Source organism: Hyaena hyaena, unplaced genomic scaffold (genome assembly GCF_003009895.1).
Source record: "Hyaena hyaena isolate Hyena2069 unplaced genomic scaffold, ASM300989v1 scaffold_116, whole genome shotgun sequence".
NCBI classification, from domain to species: Eukaryota; Metazoa; Chordata; class Mammalia; order Carnivora; family Hyaenidae; genus Hyaena; species Hyaena hyaena.
In genome coordinates this window covers 1467723-1489413 of record NW_024080748.1, presented here as the reverse complement: position 1 = coordinate 1489413, position 21691 = coordinate 1467723, and the positions used below count along the sequence as shown (strand labels likewise).

The 21691-nt window shown below is 40.5% G+C and overlaps 1 protein-coding gene and 1 pseudogene across 1 annotated transcript in view; one reads left to right on the top strand and one right to left on the bottom strand.

Annotated features, from left to right (window-relative positions):
- Positions 1–4153, top strand: part of TSG101 (tumor susceptibility 101) — a 44106-nt gene extending 39953 nt beyond the window's left edge. The window contains exons 8-10 of the mRNA XM_039236797.1: positions 913–1115; positions 2335–2574; positions 3811–4153. Of these exons, the coding sequence (XP_039092728.1) occupies positions 913–1115; positions 2335–2574; positions 3811–3900 (533 nt within the window). The 3' untranslated portion in view covers positions 3901–4153. The remainder of the gene's footprint in view (positions 1–912; positions 1116–2334; positions 2575–3810) is intronic.
- A 1386-nt stretch (positions 4154–5539) lies between these two features.
- On the bottom strand, positions 5540–20318 carry LOC120234758 (annotated as a pseudogene).
- Between the last annotated feature and the right edge of the window lie 1373 nt (positions 20319–21691).

Here is a 21691-nt window from a genome sequence, read left to right as displayed (position 1 = left end):
GCTTTACTAATTAAAAAGTAGGGTGACCAACCAGCTATGGAATGCAAGAACTGTGAACAAACAGGACACTGAAGATCCTGTGGAGCTGGCTGCCTGGCATCTGGAAAGCTCAATTTTATTTTAGAAACCATGTACCTTTTTGGTACCGGAAGCAGTCCTATAATGGATGGGAACATGAATGGTAAGAGTTTGGATACATTTTGCAAACAGACTAAAGGAGTGTTTTTTTCCCCCTGATGGATATAACTAATTGTCACCAAAAACTTTTCAGCCCCAAGTAGAAGTGATACTAGTCTGTAATCATTTTTTATTCATGGTAAGCAATGACAGATAACTAGAATTCCCCACCAACACCCCTTACATGTTTGCTGAATCAGGAGCCTAACTGAAGAACACCGGTAGCCATGAGTATACATACGTCTGTTATCGGGAGGACCTTTTGAAGCAAGTATTGGAGGGATAAGTTTATTTGATATGAAATATGCAAGAAAATGATATAAGATGCTGACTGGGGAGGGATATTTTGAAGAGAATAGTGAAGAATCTGATAATAAACAGAAGTTCATCAACTGTTGAATTTTCTGTACATCACTCTCTTTTGCTCGTTTGTTCTTTCCTGTTCTTCCTGTAAAGAGCAAAGGAGTAAAACCCGTGAAGGGAAGCCTTATTACCCTTACATCAATGAAATGGTCTCTTCTCAGTCTTCTTGCTGGCCTCTACGGTGGGCTCCCTCTCCTTCAGCTTAGCGAAACCTGACAATGCACTTGACCTGAATCAAGTGTTTTTCTTTGGCATAAATTTATCCCATTTGTTCTTTCCTCCCACTTTGAAAGTTCAACTCACTCTGTCCTATGAAAGGAATAGAAAGTGCCTGGGAAAGAAGCAAGTGGTTTTTGCCTTTTTCCCGTGCAGGACCCAGTAGGGATGGCACCATCAGTGAGGACACCATCCGAGCCTCCCTCATCTCAGCCGTCAGTGACAAGCTGAGATGGCGGATGAAGGAAGAGATGGATCGTGCCCAGGCCGAGCTCAATGCCTTGAAACGAACAGAGGAAGACCTGAAAAAAGGTCACCAGAAACTGGAAGAGATGGTTACCCGTTTAGATCAAGAAGTAGTAAGTAACTTAATGAATAGTTGTGATTTTTAGATAGCTGCACCTTGGTCACCCTGGACAGTGTGGGTCTAGTAAGAGTTGAGAAAATTATACATGTCTTTAAGCATTTGAATATAGCTTCTGTATAGCTTGTTAGAAATGGAGCCTGTGTTTGCAGTGGGGAGGCGGGTGATATTTAAATTGTTTCTACTTGTACCTTCACCCTGAGGGACGAGGTTCTGACTCAAAGGAGGATTGTTCAGTGCCTGATGTTGCCAGACAGTTACCAGGAAATAAGAATTCGAGAGAGTTCTAAGACATGAAGAAGATCTGCAGACTGGGTACAGACTTAAGGGTCACTTCTTTTTTGTTTCCAAATGTCATTTGAACTAAATTTAAATCCTCTTCAGTGAGCCCTTCTAATTCAGTCATCCATAGCACATGCCACCCTTAGCTCTTAAACTTTCTCACATTTTTATCATTTTTATGCCCTTGTGACCTTTTGTTTAATGATGAAATAGAAGCCCTAGCATCATAAGTGCCAGCTTCAGTCACCACTTTCATTCCCATGAGGGAGAATCTATTCCAACAAATGTGCATTTTGATGAAAAGGCTAAAGCGTTACTCAGTGCCTGAGGGCCCTGGGGGTAGTAGTTTGTGTGGTACACACTAGACTTACGAAATGGTTCTAGTGTGGGGAGTGAGCTGCACAACAGCCAGCTGCTTTCAGAAGTTCAGGGAAGTGACACCAGTACAGCTGGGAGCCCACGACCACCAGCACTATCTTCTAACTAAAGTTCAAGTGTTGGGTTCTTTGGGTTAGCCCTCTGTATAGACTGAGGGAAATTACTCCTCTGTAGCAGCTGCCCGCTTGTTTGGAAGAAAGACCTCCTTTATGATTTTCATGTCAGGAGCCTCCTGCAGGAAAATATCTTGTCTGAGGGCTTAGTTTGCAACATCATCTGTCACTGATAAGTGACAAGCTTATCGCTGCCACTGGACATGCTCAGCTTGGTGTTTTCAACATTATTCCATCTCACTCAGCAAGTTACATCACACCTTTTCCTCCACCTTTGGCCAGTATGTTATCTGAAATAGTAACATTGACCCTGAGTTGTTTAAGTATTGCTTTTTTATTTCGCAAGTCTGTTCCTGTAGAGTTGAGCTGTAGATGTTTGACTGGCAGAAAATTATGTACAATTAGTATGAAGGCATCATGCTTGCACTGCTTTGTTTTCAGGCTGAGGTTGATAAGAACATAGAACTTTTGAGAAAGAAGGATGAAGAACTCAGTTCTGCTCTGGAGAAAATGGAAAATCAGTCTGAAAACAATGATATTGATGAAGTTATCATTCCCACAGCCCCACTATACAAACAAATCCTAAATCTGTATGCAGAAGAAAATGCTATTGAAGACACTATCTTTTACCTGGGAGAAGCCTTGAGACGGGGAGTAATAGATCTGGATGTCTTCCTGAAGGTATGTCTTCCTCACCCTGCTTTCCAGGATCTCAGAACTCATGCTCTAGAGGCACTGACCTTGAAAACCTCAAACAGGCGGTTTCTCCATAGGGGAAGTTAAATTCCCTTGTGTTCCCAAAGACAGCAAGTGAGATCTGTGGCCGGGGTCAGTGTCAGGTCACCTACGCAGGGCTGAGGATCTCCCTTGGAGGGGAAGAAAGGTGGACTAGTGGCTGCACTTCCCACCCCCCAGGCAGCACCAAGCGGAATGTAGTCATTCTTGTTTTCCCAGCAGGCAGCGCCGCCCGGGTGGGTCAGGTCCAGTCAGAGTTCCCCTTGCTTCTTGCAGGCCCTACACCATCTAAATTAAGATCACTGACTACCCCACCCGTTTTGGGTTCTGTTTTCATTTTTCCCTGTTCATTTTCTTAGAGTTGCATGATCTTACGCCTGTTTTCCCAGATCAAATAGCACTGCAAAGTATTGGGCTGCCCTGCTCGTACCAGAGCCCTTCTGACTGAAGGTTGTTTTAGGCTTCAGTCTAACTGAACAGATGTAACGTACAGATGTAAAGATCCAGTGAGTCAGCTTTGGCTCCTGTTCTCTGTTGGATCGTGAAGAGTGTGGTTTTAGGAAGAATGACAGCTGTCCTCAGGGAATTTGATCCAGCTGCCTCAGTGTACACGCACGGCCGGCTGGCTACTCGGCTTGCTTGCCGATCTTGCCTTTCTTGCTGTGATTAAGTGACCAAACGAGTCTTGGACCTGGTGCAAGCACACGAATGCCCAGGTGTAAATCAGAGACTCAGGAGAGGCCAGAGAGGCATGCTCTTGCTAGGCATCGGACAGGAGCTGGTCTAGGCCGCTCATTCCCCTGCTTTTTGCCAAGTGCAGATGGTCGTAACAGTTTTTGTAACTTTTGTTAGGGTTGCAGTTCAGGTTTCCCTGGTATCTTGGTTAATCTCAAGATGTAGTTCCAACTCCTGAGCTAGAATCCTGAGCTGGATTCTTTAATGTCATGCTTCCCTGTGAAGTAATCCTTTAGAGGGTCTCAGGAGAGCACTTCCTTAACACAGCCTGCCAGCATCAGTCTAGTTTACAAGAGTTTAAAAAAGCTACATGTAATGAAATATTGGTTCCAAAGGAAAGTGATATGAGTTTAGGGTTCTCTGATCCCATCTAGGTTACAAACTGTGTGATACTTTCTGCCTTCATCAAATCCGTTCTAAACTGTTGAAACTTTTTCCCCCTCCCAGCATGTCCGTCTTCTGTCCCGTAAACAGTTCCAGCTGAGGGCACTAATGCAGAAAGCAAGAAAGACTGCCGGTCTCAGTGACCTCTACTGACTTCTCTGCTAGCAGCTGGAGATTGAGCTCTTCTTAAAGCGTTCTTTTCTTCTTTCTTTCTCTTATTAGTAGGTGCCCAGAATAAGTTATTGCAGTTTATCATCCAAGTGTAAAATATTTTGAATCAATAATATATTTTCTGTTTTCTTTTGGTAAAGACTGGCTTTTATTAATGCACTTTCTATCCTCTGTAAACTTTTTGTGCTGAATGTTGGGACTGACTATGCTAAATAAAATTTGTTGCATAACTTTTCTCTTTTTCAACATTTTTAGGAAAATCAATGAAATCCTACTTAAAGCATAATATCCATCAAATTAAAATTTAGCATTTTATTCTGTAATATATAAAGTGAATTGTATTTAATATGAAATATACCATATAGAAATCTTTTTTTTTAATATTTTTATTTCTAGGAGAGAGAGAGACAGCGTGAGCAGGGAGGGTCAGAGAGAGAGGGAGTCACAGACTGAAACAGGCTCCAGGCTCTGAGCCGGCAGTCAGCACAGAGCCCGACGCGGGGCTCGAACCCACGAACTGCGAGATATGACCTAAGCGAAAGTCGGACACTTAACTGACTAAGCCACCCAGGCACCCCAGAAATCTAACTTTTGAGATATTTGAAATTGAAGGATTTAAGTGACTTTTTCTGTTAAAGATACCTATATGGTACCGTCCTACCAATCCTTGCCTAGATTTGTTTCCTTTCTAGGCTTGACCAAACCATAACTGTTTTCCCCAAGAAGAAAGGAACAGAGTGGCAAGTGCCAAGCTGCACACCTGAGATTTACGTTAACTGGGCAAGATGGTCTGGCCACAGTTTAGGAAGGTAGAGCGCTCCTTGCTTTTGCTGTCTTCCTGGGGAGTGATTCTTCAGCCAAGTTTATGACCACCCAGTGGGCTGTGTCTCCTGCAGAGCTCATCTAAATAGAACAGAATTTTCTCTATCAAAATGAGGTAGAAAATTCATGACATTACAAAAAGAACATTCTAATTTCAGATGTTTTTAAAATATTTAGGAAGCCAGGCAGCCTACACTATATTTCTCCCAAGAGAAGAATGCCCATCTTTTTTTTTTTTTTTTTTTAAATGTTTTATTTATTTCTAGGAGAGAGAGAGACAGCGTGAGCAGGGGAGGGAGAGAGAGGGAGTGACAGACTCTGAAACATGCTCCAGGCTCTGAGCCGGCAGTCAGCACAGAGCCCGACGCGGGGCCCGAACCCACGAACCGCAAGATCATGACCTAAGCGAAAGTCGGACGCCTAACCGACTAAGCCACCCAGGCGCCCCAAGAATGCCCATCTTGGTCTCAGTCATCACTCAAGGGTTTATACAGTTTAGATCTTTTGTAAAGGTTATCAGAATAAAAGCAAGCAAGGTCAAATCAAGGTTTGATTTAGTATTAGTTTTGGAACTACTATTTAGTTTTGTGTATACGTTCATTTTCATTTTGTAGAGGAAAGTGTAACTTTTTATATTGTATAAATGAACATAGGTATCAGCCAGCCAGGACAGAAGAATCAGAATCTCTGTAAACACAGGAAACACGCATCATTCTTTTGGACCAAATGGCAAACACACCCTTGCGGGTGCAGAACTATAAATTGCAAAATACTATCCTCCAACAGGAGGAAAAGGGGATTGCCCCTTTTTCCACTTTTCGGAATTCAAGTTTATTCAGAAATTTGATATTTTTCCTATAACTGCTATCTCTTCTCCCATAACTTCAGAATGGCAGCCTTACGTAACTTTAAAGCTTGAGCTCCTTCTGAACTTCCCAAAGGGTTTCTGCACTCTTTTTGAAATGAGACTCCTCTAGGGGTCACCTTTACCTTCGTGAGACTTGTGATACCATTCTCTCCCAGGATACGAGGAACACTAAGGAATACTTCTTTTATTTTCCATAGAGGCTCTGAAAGTAAAGGCTTGAAAGTGATTCCTTCCTTCCTTCTCTTAAAGGTCTGCAATAGGAGAAACAACAGTTGCTGGTGAATGAGTATTTAACATACTATTTGTAGGATGCGTTGTGGCTGAAAAATAGACCAGTGGGACAGAGGACAGTCTAAAACATGGTTAGACATATTTATCAGCCTTCTTTCCACACAGGCTCCAGCCTTTTGCCATGTTTGCTGGGAATCACTTCAAAAGTCCTATTACTTTATTCCCAGTCATTTAATTCCATTTTGTTTTAGCCTGTCACATTCAGACTCCCAAAGGAGTCTTACCCAGGCCTCAACTTCCCCTTCGCCAGGAGACTAACTGTGAATACTTTTGTGACAAGAAGGAAGCACTATTGTCTCTTCATTGGACATAATGAGAACTCAGAGAGCAGTTCAGATGGAGCAGGACCTACCCAGTGTTTCCCAATGTTACTAGTTTAAACATGCAAAATACCTTTTTCTGTTCTTGAAACTAGTAAATACCAAGACAAAGGTCTACAAAGATCATTTCCTGTATCACCACCATCCCCCTTTCTCTGCCTCTTCAGCAGCAACAAAAAATAGACTTGAATTGTCCCTTGGGATGCCTGGGTGGCTCAGTCAGATAAGTGTCTGACTTCAGTTCTGGTCACGCTCTCATGGTTTGTGCTGACAGCCTGGAGCCTGCTTTGGATTCTCTATCCCCGACTCTCTCTGCCCTGTGCACGCATGCTCTCTCTTTCTCTCTCTCAAAAATAAATATTTTTTTAAAAATTGTCCCTCATAAATGTTTTTACTCCTATTGTATGTTAATGTTAAATAATTTTTCGAGCATGAACATTCTACCTTACTTATGGTGGAAACTGGATACACTCTCCTAAGATTCTTCAAAGTACTTTGTTAAATCAGCTACAGATAGGGCAGCACTCCAAGAAATAGATCCTTTCTTTTTAATCATCTCATAACCACCATGGAGTTAGAAGAAATAACTGTCATTTGAACATCCATTTTGTGGCAGTCTATCTAACAATGCCGCAAACTGAAATGTTTCCTTCAATAATTTCTCTTAGAAATATACCAGTTGGTTAGTTAAGGTAAACAGTCATGAGAGTAAGTATACAGATAACAGTAATTAACATGAAATCAATTTTGACATGAAATCAATTTTACCACAAAGACTATATATAAACAGTTTAAAAGAATATATTGTCAGTCAACAAGCCAGTGCCTCCTGTGTATAGGGTTAGTCTCAGTGATAAGTGAGACAGACTCAGTCCTGCACTACTTAAGAATTTAGAATCTTAATTGGGTGCCTGGGTGGCTCAGCATCCAACTTCGGCTTAGGTCATGATCTCACAGCTTGTGGGTTCAAGGCCCGCATTAGGTTCTACAGAGCTGACTACACAGAGTCTGCTTGGGATTTTCTCTCTGCCCTCCCCTGCTCACGCTTTCTCTTTATTTTTATTTTTTTATTTTTATTTATTTCTAGGAGAGAGAGAGAGACAGCGTGAGCAGGGGAGGGTCAGAGAGAGAGGGAGACACAGACTCTGAAACAGGCTCCAGGCTCTGAGCTGGCAGCACAGAGCCTGACACGGGGCTCGAACCCACGAACCGCGAGATCATGACCTAAGCAAAAGTCGGACGCTTAACCGACTAAGCCACCCAGGCACCCCACGTGCTTTCTTTTTCAAAAATGAATAAAAACTTTACAAAGAATTTATAATCTGGTGAATATGATCACACAAAAATGAAAGAAGGGCTAATGAAAAGTATGAGAAATCTAACAATGTATATACTTAAGGGAGCTAATCTCATCCCCCTGGCAGAATTCAGGCTCACATCTAACTTCCAAGATACTGAAAATGCAAACCTAATGTCTTACCTGGCAACTACTACTTTGTGGACATTTTCCCACTGCCCAGGCTCTTTATCAGTTCCTCTTAGTTCAGATCCTTCAGCAGGACCCACTCCACTCCACATAAGAACTAAGAAAATGACACCAAAAAATCCTTTTATTACGCGGTATTATATAACAGGATAGTTTTTAAGCCTTGGAAAAACTGTTACAACTGCCCCAAGTGGTTTGTTTTTTGTTGTTGTTTTTTTAAATGTTTATTTGAGAGAGACCGAGCACAACTGGGGGAGGAACAGAGATAGGGAGACACAATCTGAAGCAGGCTCCAAGCTATGAGCTGTCAGCACAGACCCTGACAAGGGGCTTGAACCCATGAACTGAGATCTGACCAAAGTCTGATGTTTAACCAGCTGAGCCACCCAGGCGCCCTCCGAGTGGTTTTCAAATATCCATGTTCAACAGAATTTTCTGAATCAAAAATTCAGATGTCTAAATCCTGCCCCAAATCTGCTAAACTAAAATCTCCAGGGATAGAGCCTATAACTGTATCACCTTGGTAAAGAGTCTCCAGACAAGAATGTAACAATTTTAAACTTTCAACTAGATATAAGCTTTAACTTTTATCACTTCCAGTCTTCCATAACCAAGTTTTATATTAATGGATTTCAAGGGTTCTTAGAAAAAACTAAAAAGAACTATCATCACAGCACCCCTCCTCTTCTAATTTTCTCTGTTAATATGAAGAATTCATGTTACTCGGATTACAGTACTGACCTTTCTAGAGTGCTCCAAGTTAAATATAAACTATATCATGTTACTTAGTGCTGTATTAAGAAAGTCTAATCTTGGGATGCCTTGGTGGCTCAGTTGGCTAAGCATCTTACTCAATTCCAGCTCAGGTCATGCTCTCACTGTTCAGGAGATCAAGCCCATGTCGGGCTCTGCCCACAGAGCACAGAGCCTGCTTGGGATTCTCTCCCTCTCTCTGCCCCTCCCCCACTCTCTCACAGGTTTGTGCTGTCTCTCAAAATAAACATACATTTTAAAAAAGTCTCATAATCTTCCATTCTATTTTCAAATTTGTTTTTCTGGTAGATTATTACAAAAGTGCACCTAAATACACTACTAAAAGGGTCTAGCGTGGAATAACAGTGCTTCTTCCCCCACTCAGGAGCTATTTTACTTTATGATGAAATATCTCCATGATCAACATAGTCTAAATATATTTCAGAGAATGCACAGCTCAGTGGTACTTTTAGGCTTACCAGTCAGGTCTCCGTGCTCTCCAAGGACCAACCCACGACAGCTTTCAGAATGGATGTCAAGCCTCTACCCAATCAAGAAACAGAAATGGGCAGTTTCTAGATTACAGTCATTCCCAGTAACATGGTTTTGGGGACATGCACTCAGCTTCCAGGCTACATAAGTTGGGATATCCACTGAGAAGAAAAAGTGAATGTCAGAAAATGTTCTTATCTAAAATGATACAATTTTTAGATTTATCTGATTCTGATGTTTTATGGGAGAGAAGAAAAGCATAGTTCTTCATTCCAACTCCAACTGTCCCACCATTCCAACAGTAGCTACCCAATAGAAATATGTTAATGAAAAATTATTTTGTTGCCACTTTGCATAGTCCTTGTGCAGAAACATAGTAGGTTCACTCCATAAAAAATTTTGAGAAACATGAGTAAATGAATACTCTGATCAAGTCTTTTTCCAGTTTGATGCATACTTTCAGTCTTTCTTATTTGAGAGCACATGCAAGTGAGCAAGGGGCAGAGACAGGGAGAGAGAGAGTTGATCCTTTTTAAAAAAGACTACTAGAAATTGAAAAAATAAACAATATAAACACTACAGATATATAGTTTTCTCTTCTACAAAAGACATAAGATTATGTACAACAATAATTATAGTGCTGTCTTATTGATTTGTAATATATAGACAAAATAGTAAGTCAGTGAGATATTGATGCTGTAATGGAGGGGGGTTTCTACATTTTGTTGGAATTAAATGTGCAAAAATGTGAAGTAGATCATGGTATGTTAACTTGTATATTGTAACCCCAAGAGTAACCACTAAAAAAAAAAAAATCAAAAACAGTACTTCAAAATGAATGAAGGCAGGGGCCTGGGTGCTCAGTCAGTTACAACTCTTGATTTCAACTCAGGTCATGAACTCAGGGTCATGAGATCAAGCCCTGCATCGAGCTGCACACTGGGTGTAAAGTCTGCTTAAGATTCTCTCCCCTTCTGGCCCTCCTCCACACACTCACACATGCTCTCAAAAAAAATAAATAAAGGAATTAAAATGGTACTTCAGAAAATACTTCCTTAATGCAAAACAGTCAGTAAGGGAGAAACTGAGGAACAAAAAAAAAAAAAAACCCATAAGACCTAAAGAAAGCAAATAGCAAAATGGCCAAAGCAAATCCAAACATATCAATAAAAACATTCAATGTAAATAATCTATTCAAAACACAGAGTTTTTCAGACTGGACATACCAAGATCTAATTATATTGCTCTGTAGATGAAATACACTGTAGATTTAAAGATATAAATAGCACCTGAAACAAATATTACACCATTAACTGGGATAAAAAGAAATATAAGTATATAAACAGGTTGAAAGTAAAAGGATGGAAAATTATACACCATACAAATGGGAACCTAAGTTGTTCTATTTATATCAAATTTTTTAATTTACTAAAAACAAAGAGGTATGTTTTATAAAATGAAAAAATAAATTCATCAGGAAGTTATAACAGTTCTAAACAAGGCGCCTAAAATACATGAAGCAAAACTGAAGGGAAAAGTAAAAAATTCAGTAACAATAATTGAAAACTTCCAACACCGCACTCTTAATTATGGATAGAACTATTCAGATAATCAGCAAGGATACGGAAGACCTGAACAACCAAATACTATCAACCAATGAGAACTAAGTGACACAAAACCCCGAACAGCAGAATATACATTCTCAAGTGAACATGGAATCTTTCCCATGACAGACCATATGCTAGGCCACAAAATAAATCCTAACAAATTTAAGAGTTGAAATGCAAAGTATATTCTCATGCCAGAACAGAAATTAGAAGTCAACAGCATAAGGAAATCTGAAAAATTCATGAATATTTAAAAATTAACACATTCCCCTAAGTAATGAGTGTTCAAAACAAAACCTTAGAAAGACTCCCTCCCACTGTTGAGCTGTACAGAGGCAGAGGGTCAGATGTGCTTAAGGTTTGCCTCCACCTATGAGCCACGGCCTAGGAAGGCTCTGCTGCTGGAGGTTAGGCATTAATACCGCTTCACAAGGGCCGCCTGGGTGGCTTAGTTGGTTAAGCGTCTGACTTTCGCTTAGGTCATGATCTCGTGGTTCGTGGGTTCGAGCACCACGTCGGGCTCTGTGCTGACTGCCAGCTCAGAGCCTGGAGCCTGTTTCAGAGTCTGTGTCTCCCTCTCTCTCTGACTCCCCCCTGCTCACGCTGTCTCTCTCTCTCCTAGAAATAAATTTAAAATATATATATATTAAAAAAAATACTGCTTCACAAGAGGTGCTGAAGACCACCCTCATGACCACAGTGGCCCCGCATGTGGAATAATAAAGATGCAAAGCCTTAGAGAAGCACTAAGCCCATCTTTGTGGGTTTCATCCAAATGTGATGAGCCTATGTACGTCAAGTTGGTGGAGCTCCTTTGTGTTGAACACCAGATTAGCCTAATTAAGGTTGACAACAATGAGAAACTAGGGTAATAAGTAGGCCTCTGTAAAACTGACAGTGGGAAAACCCTGGAAGGAGACTGGTTGCTATTACGTGGTAGTTAAGGACTACGGCATAGACTCTCAGGCCAAGGGTGATCTCAAGGAATACTTCAAATGCAAGAAATAAAAAATTTAGCTCTTGCTCCTCAAAAGAGAAAAAAAAATGCCTTAGTTTAAAAGTACTTGAGACAAACGAAACAAAAACACAATATACCAAAATTTATGGGATGCAGCTTTTCATAGCTTAAGGAGAAATCAATACCCATTAACCTCCACTATAAAACAAAAAGGATTTCAAATCAGTGACCTAACCTATCTTAAAACAACAAAAAGAGCACACTAAACCCAAAGGAGAGAGACAAAAACAATTAAGAGTAGGATGGAAATAAAAAAAATACAAAGTCAATAGAGAAAATTAATGACATCAAAAATGGGTTCTTTGAAAAGATCAAAAAATTGAAACACCTAGGCTAGCCAAGCTAGATTGACCAAGAAAAAGAGAAGGAATCAAATTACTAAAATCAGGAATGCTAGAGGGGGCCATCACTATTCACCTCAGAGAAATAAGATTATGAACAACCATAAGCCAATAAGTTAGATAATTTACATCAATAGGTAAATTCCTACAAAGGCAGAAACTCCTGAAACTTACTCAAATAGAAAATGTGGATAGACACACAACAGAAAGAGATTAAATCAAATCAGTAATCTTCCCAAAAGCAAAGCCTGAGCCCAACTGCCTTCACTAGGGAATTCTACTAAACATTCAAACAATCCCAGGTAGGTAGACAAAGAGCTCTCTGGAAAAACATTTTCCCTCAAGAATATAAATGTGAACATCCTTAACAAAATATTACCAAACCAAATCCGGCAGCAATGAAATAGATTATACATAATGACTGAGGAGGATTTATCCCAGAATTGGTTTAAAATCCAAAAAACAAACTGGCATAATACATTAATAGAATAAAGTACAAACAAACAAAAGGATCGTCTCGAGAGACACACACACACACACACACACACAAAAACAACATTTGACAAAACCCTACACCCACTCATGGTAAAAATCCTCAGCTAAGAATAGAAGGGGACATCCCTAATACAATAGAGAGGATCTATGAAAAACATACAACTAACATTACACTTAAATTGGGAGCTAAGATGACAAGGTCCACTCTCATCACTTATGCAACACTGTATTGGAGGCTCTAGCCAAGGCAATTCTCCAAGAAAGAAAGAAAAGCCATGCTGATTAGAAAGAAAAAATAAAACTATATTCACAGACAATATGATCTTGTGAAAATCTGAATCTAAGATCTCATAACGTAATCTAAAATCTAAAAATGTGGAAGATTTGTACACTGAAAATGGTAAAACATTGCTGAAAGTAATGAGAAGGCTTAAATAAATAAATGGGAAGACATCCTATGGACATCAACAGACTTACTGTTGTCATGACGGAAATCCTACCACAATAAGTCTACAGACTCCATATACTCTTTATCGAAATCTGTGCAGGATTGGTTGGTTGGTTGGTTGGTTGGTTGGTTGGCTGGCTGGTTGCAGAAATTAACAAGCTTGTTCTAAAATTTTTGTGGAACTGAGATACCACCTCACACCAGTCAGAGTGTCTAAAATGAACAACTCAGGAAATTATAGATGCTGGAGAAACGGGCAGCCTCTTACACTGTTGTTGGTGGGAATGCAAACTAGTACAGCAACTCCGGAAAACAGTTTGGAGGTTCCTCAAAAAATTAAAAATAGAACTTAGACATTAAAAAAAGAAAAAGAAAAAAAAATAGAACTACCCTATGACCCAGCAATGGCACTACTAGGAATTTACCCAAGGGATACAGGAGTGTTGATGCATAGGGGCACATGTACCCCAATGTTTATAGCAGTTCTTTCAACAATAGCCAAATCATGGAAAGAGCCTAAATGTCCATCAACTAATTAATGGATCAAGAAGATGGGGTTTATATATATGATGGAAAACTACTTGGCAATGAGAAAGAATGAAATCTGGCCATTTGCAGCAATGTGGATGGAACTAGAAGGTATTATGCTGAGTGAAATAATCCAAGAAGGACAGATATCATACGTTTTCACTCATGTGGATCTTGAGAGTCTTAACAGAAGAACATGGGGGAAAGGAAAAAAATAGTCACAAACAGAGAGGGAGGGAGGCAAACTGTTAGAGACTCTTAAATACAGAGATCTGATGAGAAAATGGGTGATGGCATTGAGGAGGACACTTGTTGGGATGAGCACTGGGTATTGTATTTAAGCAATGAATCACGGAAATCTACCCCATAAACCAAGAGCACTCTTTACACACTATGTTAGCCACTTGACGATAAATTATATTAAATGAATGAATGAATGAAATTTATGTGGAAATGCAAAGGACTCCAGAGCCAAAACAATCTTGAAAATAACAAGGTTGGAGGAGTTAATACCTCCTGATTTCAAAACTTACCACAAAGCTAACAGTAATTGACACGTCTGAATACTAGTATGGAGTAATCTTCATGATCTATTAAAGAGGAAAATGGAGAAAAGTGTACCTAGAAACAAAAAACTATAAACAATTTCTGATGGCTCCTTATCTTAAAGTGAAGACTAAAGGGAAAAGGGGACAGAGATAGAAGCTAGACTTCTTGTAGCCATGTAAATATTTTATAAGATTATAAAGCAAAATTTTAAATGCAGTTCCTCGATTTCAAAATTTAAATGAATAAACTTTAGGCACTCAAGTTTTGGCCTACCCACAGACAAAAACTATTCCAAATGACTTTAAAATGCAGTAATTTTCCTAAATATCTCAGCGTAGATTTCTGAGCTCCAGACTCAATCAGCTACCTATCTGATATTTCTTCTTGACTATCTTCAAGATACTTTAAATTTAACACATCCCAAATGGAAGTCTTGATTTTTCTCCCCTAAACCCAATACCCTCTCCTACTTCCCTCATTGACTCCCACCCCTTTGAAAGCATCCCAACCGAGGTAAAGGGAGCCACCATCCAATCAGTTGCTTGAGGAAAAAATATCTTTTATTCCTCCCGGTCCCTCACTACACACAATCCTGCACAATTTACCTCCAAAATATATCTTGAATTTGTCCACTTTATTTACGCACCAGTGAGGAGTTGTACAATTTTGGAAAGTCAGGCAGTGAACTGTAGTGTTACTTTCACTTCTGCACCCTCGATAATCTGGAAAACAACTCAGATATGAAACCTTTAGAATGCAAACTTTAAAAGTCATTATAATTAAGCAAATTATGTAATCATACATCCTAGTGTTTAAAGAAATCTTCATGATAGTACACATTGATCATAACCGTGCAAAGTATGTAACATTAACAAAACTGGAACAGATTCCGGTTATATCACTAGATTCCAGTTTAAATATATTTTTCTACAAGTTACCAAGCCTAACCCCATCACCCCCCTCCACAAAAATTCCTCACTCAACATTCAGTCAAAACAAAACTGACCTGGATTGGAAAACAATAATCAGTTCGGAGTGGTGACTATATTGGATAATACTGGGAATCATTCATTTTAAACATGGACACATTTTGCTGGACTAAATCAAAGCCTGATTCTCCTTTTATCTGGTGTGCACCTGCCATGATAATCACTACACTGGGGTTTACAGTGACAAGTAATCTGGGGAAAGATTTAAATAGAAAATATATTATGGAAGAAAACATTTGACATTTAAGTACACATTTCCTGTACGGCTCAATTACCACACTGTGTTTACTAAAGATTGGGCTCCCTTAGATCTTCTACAATGCCTGCAGGACTCTTCTAGTTTTGAGAAATGTCCCAAGGTTTTACTAAACTTCACTAACTGTTTCTTGTACATTTTTTAAAAACCTAACATACCTCTTGTACTTCATAGAATAAGAAATAAAGATGTATATTAGTCTCGTAAATGAGAATATTTACTTAAAGAAACAGGTGGTGTGAAAAGGCTCTTAACCAGGAGATCTCGGTTCAGACTTTTTTTCAAATAAGTATCTCATGGGTGCCACGTAAATAAAGTACAGTAGTTAAGAACTTAGGCTTTTGAGTCAAATAGAACTGGGTTCAAATCCTTACTCTTTTATTTAACTTCAGTTCACAGGTGCATCATCTGTAAAACCTCACAGCATTGTGCTAAGTATTAAATAATATGCATAAAGGGCTTAGCTCTGGCACAAGTGTCTGGCACAAAATAGACAATCAGTGCATGATGACTGTCATGGTAGCTACCGTTACCGCTGCTCACAGGGACCCAGTCTGGTGCTGTAGGAAACCCGGAAACTAAATGAAGTAAAACTTAATGAAATCTGAACAAGATGTTATGAGTGTACAGAGTAGGGAGCAACCACCTTTATAAGAACTGAGGAGGCATGCCTGGGTGGCTCAGTCGGTTAAAGTATCCGACTTCAGCTCAGGTCATGATCTCTTGGCCCGTGAGTTCAAGCCCCACGTCAGGCGCTGTGCTGACAGCTCACAGCCTGGAGCCTGCTTCGGATTCTGTGTCTCCCTTTCTCTCCCTGCCCCTCCCCCACTCACACTCTGTCTGTCACTCTCAAAAATGAATGTTAAAAAAATTTTTTTAATAAAAACGAGAACTGAGGAAGTCTTCATAAAAGGAAATAAAGATCCAGTTTTCATATTTATTCATGTAGCATTCAGATATTTATAGTATTTAACTATGATATTAACCTTTGCTAGAAACAATATTTGGCATTTTCATGAAAGGGCTGCCATATTGAAGATCCACCGTCCCACCCATCAGTCTGCCTTCATCAACATCCACAAAGGCAAGCTCATCACTCGAGTCCTAAAAGAAATCAGTCGAAAGCAGGGAGGGAGTAAACTTCCTGATTAAGTGGAGAGTGAAAGAAAATTCTTATACTGGCAATCTATGTGTATCTTATGAGTTATTAGGCTCAAAGAAGATGTAGTATGTTCACTATCCCATGATATAAAAGCCCAAACTAGAAGAGATACAAGTTACAAAGAAGACTGTTTCAGTTCACAATTAGGAAAAAAAAATAGAAACTGTTTCGTTTAATAAACAGAACAGTCTCTAAAGAGAGTGAGCGCCTCTTAAGCTGAGGCTGTACAGTGATAAAGCTGAGACTCCGCAGAAGGAATTTCTCATCAAACTAGGAGCTCCTTGGGGCTCCTGGGGGGCTCAGTTGGTTAAGTGCCCCACTCTTGGTTTCAGCTCAGGTTATGACCTCACGGTTTTGTGGGTTTGAGCCCTGCATCGGGTTCTGTGCTAATGGTGCGGAGCCTGCTTAGGATTCTCTCTATCTCTCTCTCTGCTCCTCCCCTGCTCATGCTGTCTCCATCTCCCTCAAAATAAATAAACTTGAAAAAAAATTTTTAATTAGGAACTCCTTGGGAATAGGAAGTGTTTATTCATCTGCACTCTGGTACTTAGCACCTCCCTAGCACATAAGAGCTCAGTAACAGTTTTTTAAATAAATAAGACCCTTTCCAACTCTAAAAGTTTATAGTTCTATAATCAGATAATATTACCTGCAAAAACCAATCAGTACTCTATATTTCTAGCATGCTACTTTATATGTCAGAAAGAAGGGAAGATAACATATTTGTATCTGCAAAAGAAACTTGAAGATACACAAGAAAACTAATTTAAATGGATGCTAATAACAGACATTGGGGAAAAGGGTGAATGGAAACATGCTTCTCCATGTATATCTGTTTGTATTAGTTTTATTTTTTAACCTTATCAGTTTATTGCCTCTTGAAAAATGTTTTCTATAACTACATTTTCTTTTATCTTTATACTAAAATTCTCACTGAAAAAAAAAAAAGTGACTGTGTGGGCACCTGGGTGGCTCAGTCGGTTAAGTGTCCAACTTTGCCTCAGGTCATGATCTTCCAGTTTGTGAGTTTAAGCCCTGCATCGGGCTCTGTGCTGACCGTCCCCCTAAAATGCATAACCCCAATCTAATCATGAAAAAAATACCAGACAATTCCAATAGAAGGGCATTCCACAAAATACCATCCCAGTAATCCTCAAAACTGCCAACCATCAAAAGCAAAGTCTAAGAAACTGTCATAGTCTAGTGGAGCCTAAGGTATACGATCACTAAATGTAATGTGATATCCTGGATGGGATCCTAGAATAGAAAATAGGACATTAGGTATAAACTAAGGAAATCTGGGTAACATATGGCCTTTAGTTAACAATAATGAACTGGCATTTATACATTTGTACCATACTAAGGTATGATGTTAATACCTGGATGTGAGATAAGGATAGAACTCTGTACTATCTTCTCAACTTTTCTGTAACTCTAAAACTATTCTTTAAAAAAATAAAGTCTAAAAGCAAAGTCTATTAAAAACATTTTAACTCAGGGGCGCCTGGGTGGCTTAGTCGGTTAAGCGTCCGACTTTCGCTTAGGTCATGATCTCGCGGTTCGTGGGTTCGAGGCCTGCGTCGGGCTCTGTGCTGACAGCCAGCTCAGAGCCTGGAGCCTGTTTCAGAGTCTGTGACTCCCTCTCTCTCTGACCCTCCCCTGCTCACGCTGTCTCTCTCTCTCCTAGAAATAAATAAAAACATTAAAAAAAAAAACAAACATTTTAACTCAGTCTCTCTGGACACTTTGCATGTTTATAAAAATGAAAATGGGTAGAATATCCACACTCTGCATTCACTGACCTGTGCTTTCTCCCTTTTAACACACATTTGACTTTTATTCTTTCATTCAACTACTAAGTGTCTACTACACTAGGCATGGTTCTAGACTTGGGATACAAGAATAAATGAAATAAAGATGTCTGCCCTCGTGAACATCACATTATAGTAGTGAAAGCTTATGTATTATGGTATAATTCAGTCATTTTCCAAAACATTGCTGTTTCCCTACTAGGTTTGTACGATAAATTTCTGCCAATAGAGTACTAAACAATTTGTACCGAGAATTCCTTCCTTATAAGCAAGGAGCTTTTAAGATATCGCCACCTCCTTGAATGAAGGAAGTTGCAGAATCTAGGATCGGGAGAGGGACAGATTAAAGTGAGCCTTAACCTGGGACTTTGTACGGGGATTGGGCACCACATTCTAAGATCTACAAATACTATAGCCGTCACATCATAGAATTCAAGCTCTAGGAGTTTGTGCCTATTATCTTGGGTTTTTTTAGGGCTAGGGCCCAAACACTTTCAGAAAGGCTCTTCAAAACAGATATAATACATACATCTTTTACTTCAAGGTCTTTTGTACATACAATCTGTATACTTACCTATTCATGCGACTTGAGATAGTCTGTGCTCTTTTTTCTCCCTTATAAAATAGATCTACGGGGGGCCTGGGTGGCTCAGTTGGTTAAGCGTCTGACTTCAGCTCAGGTCATGATCTCGCAATTCGTGGGTTCGAGCCCCGCATCAGGTTCTGTGCTGGCAGCTCAGAACCTGGAGCCTGTTTCGGATTCTGTGTCTCCCTCTCTGTCTGCCCCTCCCCCGCTCATGTTCTGTCTCTCTCCGTCTCAAAAATAAATACAAACTATTAAATATTTTTTAAATTAAAAAATAGATCTAGTAATTACTTTCAGGGTTTTATTAGACAGCACACATAAAGCATTTTTTCATTATTATTGATGTTGACAACAAATACATTGGCTTTCATGTATGTGCAACTCTTCATTAGCAAGAAGGGCACTGCTGTTAAAGGCATCATAGCTGCTAGGACAAATTGAACCATTGGGATTTCATATGATTGCTAGCAGCAGCCAGTGACAGCAGCTGATGTTCTTAGTGCCTTTCAGATACTTATGTCATCTAGGTCAAATCCAGGGCCACGATTAAAGGCTACAGAAGGGTAGCTTAAGGAAATTTTACATATGTTCCATTAAGAAGAGCAAAGCATAGCTCCAAGAGTTTATTATGATTTACTAAAACATTATGGGTTCAGAGCAGAGTAGTGTTCTTAGGGGTCAGAATCCTTTTAATCATGTGTCTAGTCATTTAACTGGAAGCTAAGTTTATCTGCTGCATCAATACTAAAACTAAACAGTAAAACTAACCTAACAGGGATGAGGAAGAAGGGAAATAAAGATAGAGAAGAGGAAATAAGAGAGAGGCTTTTAAAGGAAAGAGACCATTATATTGGTGGTAGTAGGGCACCTACCACAACTGACGGATTGTACACCTTTTTCTACCACCTATTTCTTTGTTGCATGTGTGTGAGCTGTTTCCTAGTCAAGCAAAGGGGTACTTCATCCTGCCATCACATGGGTGAAAGGATTATGTCAACATTCTAACACATAGGATACCATCATAAAAACTAGAAAAAGCAGGGGCACCTGGGTGGCTCACTTGGTTAAGCGTGGGACTCTTAATTTCCACTCAGGTCATAATCTCACGATGGTGAGGTCGAGCCCCATATCACTGGGCTTCCTCCATGCTGGGGATGGAGCCTGCTTTAGATTCTCTCTCTCCCTCTTTCCCTCTCCCACATGTGTGCTCTCTCAAAAACAAAACAAACAAACAAACAAAAAACCACCCCAAAACCTAGAGAAAGCAACCCCCTCTGGGTGGGACAGTTAGAAAGGCCCACCAGTGCCTCTGGGCTAAGCCAGCAGGGACTGGATAAGGCCCCTACTTGCCCCATTTTTAACTGGACACAACCTGCACAACTATATGCAGCTGCCTTACATCCAAAGAAGGGAAACCTGGTTAACCCTAAGGCACAGAGCACATACCTTACTTTTGATAAGATGCTGACTCCACAGGCTGTACCAACCAATCCACTTCCTAGAATGGAGATCTTACTGGTGATGAATGGCCTCCTCTGAAGTGAATTTCTTAAGAAGTTCACACTTGACCGCTGCCATCTTGGAAACCTAAAAGAGTGAGGGAAAACTGCCAAAGCCACTTCCAAATTTGGCATAGGTCTGCAGCGAGAGCGGGCATATAGAGAACCCCTGGGTCCCACTGGGGAAGGAGGTGCTGCAGACCCAACAGGGAATAACAAAACTGACTGGCAAAGCAGCTGGGTAGTTTCTGGCCAGCAGCCCAGCATCCAGAGGTAAACCAAGGGGAGGAAGAGGAGGGTGAACAGTTAAGAGGGATTAAGAACTAGGGAAGACAAAGGGGCTGCTCCACCAACGGTGACAGGGCAGTCACACCACTCTTCCTCCCCTCACCACCCTCGTTTTCCCCCTCACCCAGCCCTTGGCCCCAGGACCCAGCCCAGACTCCGTAATTCCAGGGCGGAGGACTGCCAAGCACACGGTACTTCGGGCCCCACTCACACAGGTGAAGGGCCAGCCACCCCTGACTGGGAGGCGCGCAGGTTGCCGGGGACACAGAAGAAATTCGCTCCCTCGGCGACCACGCTCCGCCTCATGGGCAGGACTCCAAAGCCCAGCTCGTGGCCGCCCCCTCAAGAGGCAGATGAAGAGAATGGAGGAAAACCACAGAAAAGCCGGTTGAGGCCACAAGGAGGCGAATCACTGGCCCGTGAGGCTGCGCGAGGCCGCGGGCCTCATTTGGCTCCTGGCACACCCGGCAGAAGCGAGGCCAGAATGAGGATTCTGATGCTTCGGCCTGGCCTGCACCTGCAGCTTGTCACCTGCACCGGTGAAGGGCTGTGGTTTCTGTAGGTGGCAGGTCTCCGGGAGGCTCCTTGGGCTCCTGGGCTCAAAGAGCACGAGGTGCACAAGATAACAATGAATTAGAGAGTCTCCAGCTGTCAAACGGCCTGCCCAGAACCCATCTATTGGAGAGACCAAATAAATTTATTTTTATAAAAATAATGTTTATTTTTTTATAAAAATAATGTTTATTTTTTTATAAAAATAATGTTTATTTTTTTATAAAAATAATGTTTATTTTTTTATAAAAATAATTATTTTTTATTTTGTTTCCAAATATCTTATTTATTTTTTTAATTTACATCCAAGTTACTTAGCATGTAGTGCAACAATGATTTCAGGAGCAGATTCCTTAATGCCCCTCATCCATTTAGCCCATCCCCCCTCCCACAACCCCTCCAGTGACCCTCTGTCCTCCGTATTTCAGAGTCTCTTATGTCTTGTCCCCCTTCCTGTTTTTATATTATTTTCCAAGTAAATTTATTTCTAACCAAACCTTGACTGGACGCATCCAGACAAGGATATTTTGATGCTCTGTTGCTACCTTTTTCCCAGAGCTGCAGGAGAGAGGGATCTCAGTGCTTTTAACCACCCACAAAGCGGAACAGGTA